This window comes from Lepisosteus platostomus, chromosome 8 (genome assembly GCF_059453375.1).
Source record: "Lepisosteus platostomus isolate fLepPlt1 chromosome 8, fLepPlt1.hap1, whole genome shotgun sequence".
Classification (NCBI taxonomy): Eukaryota; Metazoa; Chordata; class Actinopteri; order Semionotiformes; family Lepisosteidae; genus Lepisosteus; species Lepisosteus platostomus.
The window spans coordinates 51,239,599-51,252,043 of record NC_142618.1 but is presented as its reverse complement, the minus strand read 5'-3'; the positions used below and the strand labels follow the sequence as shown (position 1 = coordinate 51,252,043).

General features: G+C 36.1%; 1 protein-coding gene across 5 annotated transcripts in view; it reads left to right on the top strand.

Moving 5' to 3' along the window:
• Positions 1 to 10,173, top strand: part of rbm33a (RNA binding motif protein 33a) — a 61,262-nt gene extending 51,089 nt beyond the window's left edge. For 4 of the 5 annotated variants that reach the window (XM_088643855.1, XM_088643856.1, XM_088643858.1 and 1 more), the window contains exons 18-19: positions 972 to 1,060; positions 1,217 to 10,173. In XM_088643855.1, coding sequence (XP_088499981.1) covers positions 972 to 1,060; positions 1,217 to 1,265 — 138 coding nt within the window. In that variant the 3' untranslated portion in view covers positions 1,266 to 10,173. The remainder of the gene's footprint in view (positions 1 to 971; positions 1,061 to 1,216) is intronic. The other variant, XR_015940981.1, reaches the window with a different exon arrangement.
• Positions 10,174 to 12,445: the final 2,272 nt, after the last annotated feature.

The window sequence follows — 12,445 nt, the reverse complement described above, 5'->3', positions numbered from 1 at the left end:
TCTCTTCTGTCCAGATCATATACTTGATCTCAGACCTGTTTAAGAAATATAAAGACCTTGGCCTGGATTTAATTAAAACTTCTACTACCTGCCAAATGCAACTTTCAGTTTCAATCCATTCGGGGCCCTATTTGCAACCAGGTCATTGTCTGAAGAAGTAATTCGTGGCAATTAATTGCTGTTAATCTTTCCAATTAACACTAAGGTTGTGTTCAGTTTCAATTAGCCACACTGACAAGCAATTAATGTAAATTAAAATCACTACCCTTACCTTGCAGTGGGTGCAATTAACATTAATCTCTTGACAGTGTAGGAGTTTCGGATTGCCTGCATGGTGATATATTTTTAAGAAGGTGGGTTACATAGGGATGCTGAATGAAAAGTGGAATCCCTGTTTTTTCCCAGATCTCGCCTAACTTTTCATTCCCTGTAGTCTAAAACAGGTTGTGAGCTTTTGACCTGTGGTCTTTCTTTATTGTTTACATCAATTAAAGATAAATCAGATATAATGAGAAAAATATAAAATTGGGGAATCTATTGGATCAGCTTTTGCTTTGTGACTGTGCTATTTGCTTTCTTAGCATGGCATGCACCTTCTAGAGTAACCTCTAAAATGGTTTATGTTCTCTGGATAAAATCCAGGTTTGCCCAACATTATTGCAGGTATAGGTTTGATATTTTCTGATTTTAATTTTCTGATAAATCAACAATGAAAACAGAAGTGTTGCCATCTTAGTGTGTTTAGATAGGCCAGAATTAGATGAAATTGTGACATGAGAGTATTGCCCTGTTTTCTGAGCTTTATTTCTGACATTTAAATAGTTAACCAGATGTGATTGGGTGCGGTATTGCATTACTTTGTGGTTCTGATATGCAAATCCTTTTGACTTTGATCTTTTCTCAGTGTTCAGCACAGCTTCCCATTTCACACACCTAGTAGTCTGATTGTTTTTTTTAATTTTTTGTTCCAGATGTTTGAAATGCTGCCAGAACAAAGGAAAGCCATTGCAAAATTTTGTAATCCACAGCATGCGTCAAGTTTTCAGCAGAGGTTCCACAGGTACAACTTTTTGCTTATTAATTTCTACTGCCATCTACCTTGCAATTAAACATTTCACCGTGTAGCTAAAAACAGACTCCCCTTTAATTTAAAAAAAACTGAAATCGAGTAGTGGTATGTTCACTCATTTAAACCTTTTCTTTTTACGTTCTGCAGGCACATGATAGATTTGTCACATATAAATGTGTCACTGATCGCTGACTAAGATGCTGGGTGTTCGCTTTGAGCGCCAGGTGACATGACGATGTAGAGGTGGAGGGGGAATGATGGGGAGGTCGCCGTGAGACTCATGTCAGCGCACACAGACGCACGGGCAAATCTAGCTTCAAGTCCTGACACAGCCTTGTGGAACAGTGGAATCTGCAGACTCACGGGATGAAACGGGCCCAGCGACACAGGAAGATGTGCACTGCTACCTGAGGATTTTGTGCTTTAACTCACAACTTGTGACTATTTTCTGGTCATCCATGAATGCTCACTCCAGACGTAGAATCACAGCACGTGCTCGCTTTACCAGTGATGACTTTACAAGGGAAGCTGGTGAAGATTTGCTTTTCCTGTGCATAAGAAAGACATTAGTAGTGAATAACACTTGATAATGGTTGTTCTCATCTTTAAAACACTTTTTCTCAGAAACTCAGCTCAGTCTCATATAAACTCAGTCTACGTATCTGGAAAATTCATGGTCAGAAAGCTTGGACATCTCTCTGTAGGTGGTTTCTTCTGGATAATTGATCAGCTTAATTGTGTTTGTACAAGAAACAAGTTTTGATTTTTATGTAGGTGCTGCTGTTACTCTGGAAAGACAATATGGCCTGCCCGTTTAAATTTTCTCTTCCATGCAGTGCCGTAGAGAGGCTTTAGATGGCAGCATTTGACAGTACAAATCAAACCGAAGCGGTCACTTTCTGCATTTTGATTTGCAGTATGTGACCGTTCCAGATGAAAGCCCCCTTAGTTTTGTCAATATCGCCACCTTGTGGACGTAAATGGGTGAATGTAAGCCATCGTGTTCAATGACGGATTTTCTCTCCTGACATTTTAAAATTTGACTAAGTTTAATTGCTTTTGTTTCATTTGAAACATGAGACAGACAGTGTGGTTTTAAAAAAGACAGTATGCCTTCTCAGCAGAGGATTTATTTGTTTCGGTTACTGCTAAACTGAGTTTCAGGATAAGCTTTCTGTGTATATGTAACTTATACTTTTGCCTTTCGTAACATAAGTTCTCTCAAGAAAGGTATGAAAAGTTTCTCTTGACATAATAGGTGAAGGTCTAGTTTTGAGTTGCTCATAATTGAGAGCTGCATATCTTATCTGGCATTCTCTTAACTGTAACTAGGTTGATAAGCTCATAGCAAGTAATGAGAAGGTATTCTTTGCTTCCCAACAGAGCAGTCTGACATTTTTACTTAAATTTCCAAATTTCTACTGTTCCATGGTCTGAGCTGCATTTTCGGTAGAAAATGACTTTGACTCTGTGACGCCCTATTGCATTTCAGTTATCATATGTAGTTTTCATGTTTTTTTTTTTAAATCATCTCTTTCTATAGAACAAATATAGTTCCTCAGTTATAGTCTGGTCTTCGTAAGGATTGACAAGTTCAAATTTAGAATTCAATCAAAATAAAGTTGGTGGTTTTAATCTCTGCATCCATATAGAGATTCATTTTACATTTTTCATTTGCAGGATAAAATCCTAATTAATGTGGTTGCTCTTAGGCTTCATGGAAATATTTTGCCAACGCCTTCCTTCCTGCAGCCTATTACAATGTTTATTTTCAACAAATACCTTAATTCAGGCAGTCTTTCTGTTGGCATAAATAGTGTTTATATGTACAGTATGTATTCATATATACAGTAACAAGTTGTGTAAGTTAATACAACCTAGGCAAAATAATACTGTATTTTGTGTAGATAATGTCTAATCATTACCTGTAACAAACACATTATTTGCATACAGGATACCCTTACCCAGGGTGAATTTAAAATGTTTTGAGGACCGTGCAAGTTTTCACATACATTGTCATATACTGATTAAGGCCAATGATCTCTCCAGAGAGCATTTCCACTCATAAAGAATAAATATATTGTATACTATATTACAAAAATATGTAATTTATCATATTTTTCATAACACCTTTTCAGAAGTTCTAAATATTTGCTATGGACAAATGAGAAAAAAAACAAAAAACTGTGACGAATCTGTATAGGATCACCATTTTCAGAGCAGTACACAATACCCAAGAGGCAATTGCTGTGCTCATGACGCTCAATCTCTCCATGAGCATACCTCTTTCGAAATCTTCTAGTCGTTCAGTTAATGTTAGTGTAATTGCATTTTTGGAGCTCTCAGTTCTGTTGGTGATAGGAACTGGAAATTGTGTATGAAATTTTTGTGATTTTATTTTAAACCCCCATATCTGGAAAAGTCAGTTTGGAAATTGGCTTCCTTGTGTCATACAAGGAAAATGAAAAGCTGTAGACATACTCCTGTGACAATCTGACCCTTGGGACCCATTCAACATGTGATATGCCATGCGCTCCACACTGCGCTGGGTGCTTGCAGGTTCTCTTCAGACCCCCAAGAGCCTGTTGTACCAAAATCCAAGGCGATGCAGGCTGACTAACCAACCGCGTAAGCAGTGGTGTTCCACATCTTGAGGAATCGCAGTCACGGTCTGTTCATGACGTGGCCCAGGCATGAGTCAGTGACGTCTTGATTATAGGACTCCCACCTGTTTCTTCATTGAATACCTTTACTGTGCTGCTTCTGTGGATCTCCTGGGGTTGATTCCTTTTAGATTTGTCATCTCTTTTGGTACCAAGAAGGAGTTACGGTTGACAATTTATTCAACTTGTAATGTCAGATTATAAGAAATTAGTGATTTTTGTAGAAAACAAATAGGATCAGGCAACATGTGCATGCACCTATATGTGCGTGTAAATATTTGAGAGAGTGTTCAGTAAAGTGGATTATTTACCAGATACAATGTGTGAAGACTTGTTTGTCAGCGTTGACTGCTTCTGCATCCACACTTTTGCTGCCACCTCACATTTTTATGGATGCCCATGAAGTGAAAACAATCTTTTTGTCAATACCCGTTCCTGTACTGCCTTAGATGATTATAATTATCTTCACATCACAAGTTTCAGCCTTGGAAAGCTTCCTTCACTTGGTCAAAGTGATGAAAGTCTGATGAATCCAGCTGTCAGGAAAGCGATGACAGTATTCTGGAACCAGAAGAGTGATATCTGCTCAGTCCAATGTGGAAATTTGAACAAATAAGTGCAACATAGTCTGCATTTGTGCAAACTCAACTGTAACCACTAATGTGTACAGTGCGTCACGGGACAGTCGTCACAGGTGTCATTCTGTAGGATGACAGTGTGAACTCTGTCTTACTATGAGGGCTACAGTGCAGTGCATTGAAGATCTAGGTTGGAATTCTTAACACTGCCACCTTTCAGTCCAGTTCTTGCACTGTTCAGCCACAAAACTCTCAGAGATAGGAACTTTAGTGATAAATACCCATAAGCTCGTGAAACAATGGCAGGTGTGTTGCGATGTACGATATTGGGGAAAATAAGTCTTCCCCACTATTGAAGGCTGAACCACTTTATTCAAAATTCTGGTAATATCTGATTATGTATCTACCTTGTAGTCTAAGTTTAGGTCCTCGTTTTGTTAATATACATGCATAGATGAATAGGAAAGCAGTGCTTGCTCCTCAGTTGCTAAAAGACAGGTTTACTTTGGTACAAATGTGCCAATCAGAGCGTTATATAATAAGCAGACAGCTATCAGTTGATATTTTAGTGTCTAAGGTATGCTTATACTGAAGATGGGTGATTTTTATTTAGTGTAGAAACATAATTATCATAATTACCATTATCAGGCTATGCTGATCATTCTGACTTATAGCATAATTTGTACATTTAAGACAGTTTCAAATTTGCAACAAAGGAAGATGAATGTGTAACTTAATCAGTAACTTTTACACAAGCACCAGTTTGTGTGCTCAGTTCAGTGTCCTCTGTGTAAGAATTTGTAATAGACTGGTGAACATCTAACAGCAGCAAAGAGCTGAAACATTCTCAAAAACAATTTGAATGTCAGTTTTTCCAGTTCTTGATAACATAATTTATCGTGCTTTTATTTCTGGTAGATTGCAGAGTTCATGTAGGGCATAAAATGCAGAAAGCTCAAAGGAATTTTGAAAACTGTTTTTTTTGTATTGCACAGGTTTGAAGACCGTTAGGTGTGGTTACACTGGCAAAAACGTTTTTAGAACAAGGCCAGGATATATTCCCTAATGGGTTTCTAAATGCATTCTTATCGTGAACAACATACTGCAGTACCAGTATATACAATTTCCAGGGTGCATTGCATGCCAGTAAGCAATATTATATTTCTGCCTTCTCATAACTCATTTAAGATCTTCTCCAGGCAGAAATATGACCTGCTGCTGTCACACAAGTATATATGACAGTTTTGGAACAGAATGTAACAGAATCCTTGCAGAACGATGCCAGAATTCAAGTTTAAATACTCAGGGGATTATACCCTACTTTGGAGGTTTATATCAGATGTGGATACTAGTATAAAGTGTCCATTTCTCTTGAATTGCTAAATTTAAATACCTGTGTTCAGATTAGGGGGGATTAGTGGTATGACTGTACTTTGAATTCCTTTAATGGTCTTGGTTTCAAAACAATGTTTACTGCAGTAGTCAGTTTGCATTTCTAGTAATGTAGAAAAGACACTCAAGTAAATAGATTCACTAATCTTTCAGATGCTCAGTTGTAACATTACTTCATATATCATTTTGCTAAAATTGTCATTTCAAACTGATCAGTTCCACAAAGGAGGGTTGTATGATGCTTCCTCAATGTATTTTCTGCTTAACCAAGGGTTAAGGTATGAAGGTGCTATGCACTTTAAAAAGAACTCTATCTTGATTCCCTTATAAGAGAAAACGATCAGTAATGTAGGTAGTTATAGAGTCAGACATGCTCTTCTTGAGTATTTTAAAGCTGTAGCCCTTAGCAGTTATTACATGTGGGTTAGGCATACTTCACTCTTCTATTCCATTACATCCAATGTTTTTCATGTAATCGTTAATCATTATTTACCTCCATTAGGGAGGAGCATGTAAGGACCAAAGGGAATATTTGAAGAGGTGAAGTTGCCTATCTCTGTCCAAAATAACTAGAATTCAAAAGTCTTAAAAGAACTGTCTGATCTGTGATTCTGTCGTCACATTGTGCAGCAAATTACATTTTCTTACGCTTCTGCTTGTAAGATATCTGTGTATCACTGCAGGAAGGGCTACAGTTGTCTTAAAATAAGTTGCTGTTGTGCTTTCTGCCACTTTAGTTTCTCTCAAATGGAAACATCTGTATAAAGCTGAAGATAAGTAACATTATTTAGCCTTTTCAGAAACCCCAGTCTTTTCTCGCTGAGTGTTGTAAGGCTGTTGTTTTTTTTGCTCACCTTTTCTTGGTGGTGTGTGATGATCTTTTTATCAAGATCCAGAAAAAATGTAAGTGACTTAAAAGACCTCTTAAATGTCATGCTGTTGTTTTCAGTCATATTCTAGATTTGGGTTTCTCATTGAAGGTGAAATGCACAAAGAAAGCTGCATTAGGGGTTTAATGCTCTTAACCTCTCTTTTTATCCTGTGAAAGCATACTGTCTTTTTTAAATGCATTTTTTGAGAACTCATTGTTTTACACAATGCAAAAGGGTAAGATTTTTACCTTTTTCAAGTAGGGCTGTAAGGTTTTCAGGGGATGTAATACTAACTTTATTCCCTCCTGTTCTTAGTTGAGGGAAAATGTCACGCACTGTAAAATTTATTGTGGAAGGTGTTGGGCAACCATTATCAGTTTGTTCTTTATCATGTAGTTAAAGTGCAAGAAATTGCATCTCATTTACATTTAATGTTTAGGTTTTTATTTTTGTTTCTTGATCATTGTTTTGGACTACAGTAGACTTCAATGTACATTTAAAGTTTTGGATCAGTTCTTCTTAGACTTGTATGTATCAAGAAAAACATTTTATAAAGGTTGTGTCTATAAGTAAATGTTATTTGTGTATTATTTGTATTGAAATTGAGGTTTTAAAATACGTTTAATCACAAGATGTGGAGCCCGATAACCCCATTTTTAAAGTGCACATCATTTTGTTTTCCAGTTTATATTTTTAATTCCTTTTGTTTGTGTGGTTTTGGGTTTTTTTTGAAGGGTACATTCTGATCAGCCTGTTTCAGTTGCATTGATTGTGCATTTCATTTGTTTCCTTCTCTGTCTTTATGTATATAGTACAGAAACAACACCTTTCCGATTTCCAAAAGATAAGGATAACTAAAGCCTTAGCTTGGTCATACTGTTTCCTTTATACAGTAAGAACACTTCTGTCCATTAACCATTGATTTCATAAACACTATTTTTATTTACTCCTGTTTTTGAATAAGCAAGTCACATTATATTACCCATGAAATAAGATATAAATTTAGTTTATAGGAAAACATCTTAAAATCTTAAAGTTCCAAGTTTAAAGCATGGCTGATAAAACAGAGTTGAAACAAATTCTGGATTTAAGATATTTTACGAACACTTACATTAAGGGTTTTCTTAATCTTTAAGAGTATCTTAGAAATAGAAAGGACATTTTTAACTTTTTTTTATAAGTCTTCGTGAGCTTTACGTTTTCTATTTGGTAAGGTTTTGATAAGATTTTGAGATTGTGCATACTGTAATAATGGGTTATTTTTATCAGTTCAAATTCTTAGTGTAATTTGATTAGTTCAGTCTGTTTCCTAGAAGATGACCAAAGGAAAAGTCCTTTTAAGTCTTCATTCAACCGTATGAATTTCAGAAGGAAGTAATACAGATTAAATCGGTTATTTTATCTTTTTGTCACATTTTTCCGTATAGTCAACATCAGCATTGTTTCTCCTCAAATAAGGTGTTTCATTATGTTTAAGAGATGCATCCGGTACACTCTCAGGTCAGTGGCAAGAAGGTATGTTTGTTCATGCATTCCTTTAAATTCAGCACTAGTAACCGTTTTAGTGTGTCTACATTGTCTTCCATTTAAACTGTAATGTTGTGGTTTTGTGTGCTGTATATAAGCCATGAGGTGTCATTATTTTACATATGTGTTTTATTTTCAGTTGTTTACTTAAAGCTATAAATCTTTGGGTAACTGTAAAGCTCAGTTACTTTTCTAGATGGGTTATTTCTGCTTCGTCATTTTCTAAAGTCCCTATCTTAATGAGGAAAAGAAAATCGGTTATGGTATTCATAATTCCAAAAACAGAGTACCTTCCAAAACACATTTTGTGTTATTTGGGGGAAATAATCTCAATTCTATGAATTTAAACAAGGTCATTCATAAATTTTAAAAGGTCTCACAGTAATGTTGCATTACATTAATGTTACATTACAGCGCAAGGTTATTATAAGCTGGTGCTTATCTATAACAGGTTCATATTGAATCTTTCTGTAGCTGGTTTTAAAGCAACTTAGCACATTTAAGTTATGAAGAATTGGTATTATTGTACTATTTATGTATGTGGGAAACATTCGTTGCAAAATGATGAATGATACAGGACTATGGGCCTGAAATATCTGAGAAACAGAAATGGGTATTTTGTTTGCTTCTGGATTTCTAGAAATTGCTTGCAATAGTTGAAGTGTTAAATGATTTTCCTGAAGTCCAATTATATTTGAGGTTCATTTTCTCTCTTTTGGTATAGAAAATACTCAGGATTGTCAACAGCAGGCATGAATACGTCTTCAGAAGTGTCTTAGACATTTAGCTTGCCTTGTGAATATAACAGCAAGATGGGTTGGGCTCTAATATTAAAAAGTGTGCATGTTCTTAGACTATCAAGGGATTATAGACATTCTCATAGAGCTGTGTGATATCTAGGACCTTCTTAATGGTGGACATAGGTTCTAAAACATTTTTAAATATGTTTTGGCTAAAATATGGTATAAGGTCTTGATCTGTATTTTGGTTTGTGTTTCTGAAAATATCCTTTTCTTTCATGAAAACAGTTGTTTTTTAGGCATATATATATAAGACATGCAGCTCTTGTCCTACTCTAAAATCTGCCCATTCTTTTTTTTCCTCTTTTTAGGCAAAAGATCAGGCAGTTCACCGTAATTTGATAATTGATCTGGTTGTTTTGTAACTTCTACAGGTGGTGGAGTGCAGTACGGAAGAGGTCCTGTAATCCCGTTTCAGAACTTGATTAATCGGTTATGCGTTTCTTTTTTTAGTTTCAGTGGAGGAAGAGCATGCTGTTAACGTGTTTTCTTTCTGAGAAAATAACTTCCGCTGCTATGCAGGGGACATTTAACGTCAACCTCCCAACTTCGTTGTGGATACTGAGTAAATTCACCTCATTCTTTTACAGGTCATAGTGTCCCTAGGGAAGTGGACTTAGTCATGTTGTCTGATATCTCTTTGCAGGTCTTTCCTCCTACCAGGAGAAAGAAGAATTAAACTGCAAAGCTTTTCTTGACAGGTGGATTATGTACAGATCTTCATGTTCCCGATGTGGTCCTTCTTAACCAGAGCTAATTGTGTTGGGAGGGGGGGATCACACCTGGGGTGTCTGAACTGCCACAGATTTGTGCTGTCCGTAAATAAACTAAACCATTGTGTGTTAAATAGGTGCCTGGATTTCCGTTGTTTGTTAGACCAAATCATGGAGGTTTGCATTAACAGACTGCACCGGTGTAGAAAAGCCCTGACCCATTCTCAGTCTCAGCTGTTCAGTCTCCTTAACATTCTTCCAGTGCATTCAAAGTGGATTGATGCGCTGAATCTGGAACTCTAAAGAAAAAAAAAACTTGAATGGAAAAAGACTCTGCACTTGTCTTCAGTTGGATGATATGAGTTAACAGGTCCTATGACAATTGAACAGAGCATTCAAAGATCTCAACAAAGACTGAATCATTTAGAATTATAATTGCACTGTTTATCTATTTTTGTACAAAACAATATCTCTGTAACAATTTGTATTCTGTATCACATCCTGTGTGAATGTGTAAACGTAAAAAATAAAAGGACTTTGTATTTTTTCAAATATTAAATTTGTTGCCATTTTTTGTATATGTGTATTTGTCTGCACACACATACACTACCTGTAACATGTAAACACCATGCAGAACTTACAAAACTTAAGGTTAACTGGAACCTTAATCCAAATAATTCACAGCCAGGTGAGAATTGTATGTATACAGCACTGTACAGTTTTCCATAAGCATTTGATTTCTGTAAGCTTTAAAATTTAACCTAATGCATTTCATCATGAATTGTATGTCTTACATTTTCTTCAGTGCTTGGTTTTGATCAAAAAGATGTACATTTAAAGCTTTGAGTTTTTTTATTAATTTGTCTATCGAGTTCCTTATTCTACTATACAAAACTTATGGCTTTTTATTCAGTTTCTCCCATTGAATATACTTGTTTGAGAAAGTTATGGTAAGTGATCATTATATTTTACTTTTTTTTTTACTTACTTGCAGTCCTGTGCATTATTCACAGTACAACGTTAAAGATTTGCCAGTATATAAGCAAGGGAAATGATAAAATCAGAATGTTTTGCTCAAAGTAATTCCAGTTTTCACAGTAGTGAAATAACCACAGGTAGGTGACTTACAGGTGAAGGGTTTTTTTATTTATCCTGATAATTTTTTACAGCCTAACTAGACCTAGACTGCTTCATTTAGAAAACTAGCTGTAGAGGTAACAGTATTAGCATTGTTCAAGTAAGAGATTAAACTGATTGAGCTGATTATTCAGTGGAGAAACTAAACAGATTTTTTTCAAAATGACATTATTGAACCATTTCAGGTGTGAGCCTGGTCAGTACCTGGATGGAAACCTGGGAAAAACTAAGGTTGCTGCTTGAAGAGTTGTTAGTGGGGCCAGCAGGGGGTGCTCAAACTTGCGGTCTATATGGGTTCTAATGCCCCAGTATAGTGATGGGGTCATTAAAAATCCCAGGGTGTTTCTCAAATAGAGTAGGGGTGTAACACTGGTGTCCTTGCCAAATTTCCCATTGGCCCTTACCAATCATGGCTTCCTTATAATCCCCATCTATGAATTTGCTTCCTTTTCTCTCCTCTCCTCCCCACTGTGGGGAGAGTACTGGTGCACTATGGCTGCCGTTGCATCATCCAGGTGGGGCTTCACATTGGTGGTGGTGGAGGGGAGTCCCCATTACCTGTAAAGAGCTTTGAGGGGAGTTTCCAGAAAAATGCTATATAAGTATAAGCAGTTATTACTTTTATTATTACAGTTGGTTTGCTGCTTAAAACCAGCAGATTATGCGCTGGGTGTATTGACTACCTCATCCCCTCCAGGGGGCACCATGGGCACACACTGCAAAATGGAGACATACAAGAACAAGGTATTGAGATTGCAAATCCTAGAACAAGTGGAGAGCATCCTCATTTATGAGAGTGAATATTTTTTCAAAGTGAAGGTGAGAAAGGCGAATTTTAGTTTATGATAATGGACAATTGGAAAGTGGGAAATATGTTCTGGGACTTGCTGACTGCAGGAGACCTGAAGTCTATATGGAAAGTCCAGACTTCCTTGAAGTAAACTCCAAGATACTGAAGTGTTAGAAAAAAACAAAACAGTAGAAATTAAAACTTGTTTTGGCAGAACTACCTTCCTGTAGAACTGTACTCCTGTAGAGAATGGAGAAATTGAAGTAATAAGGTTTTGGGCGGTGTAAGGATTGAGCTGAAGATAAACTGTTCCGCAGTTGTGTGACTGAATTCACGGGTTCTGTTATCTGTCACACTTGCATATATTATGTATATACTATATTGCATGAGGAAGAAATGATTTTATTTAGAGTGTAGTAAAACGTCACCTTTTTGAGAGGATGATAAAAACTTGTACGAAAGTATATTTCATCATAGATCTTTTTATTGTGGTTATATTTGAATTGGGTTACCTGGTGATATATAATTTTGACTCTGAGCTTGCAGATATTTTGTTGAGGAGCTTTTTGTTAGTGCATTCATTCTGTACAATTTAATCTGATATAATCATTAATCTAAAGAGAACCTACTTTTTTCCATATATAATTTTTTTTCTATTACTTTCACTCCATGAAATATGAAACATTTCTCGTTTGCTAGTGAGAGAAGAGAGGATTTGTCTCTTTTTACAAAAATAAAGTTTAGATACTAAAACATACTCACTGCTGAATTTTGAAACCATTAATGCATGTTAATATGACCAATGTGATGACACATGAATAATTTATCAGTCCAGAACATAAGTAATGTAAAATGAATTTCTGAAACTTGCTTTTGATGAAAATTAAGTTGGTATGTGGACCAT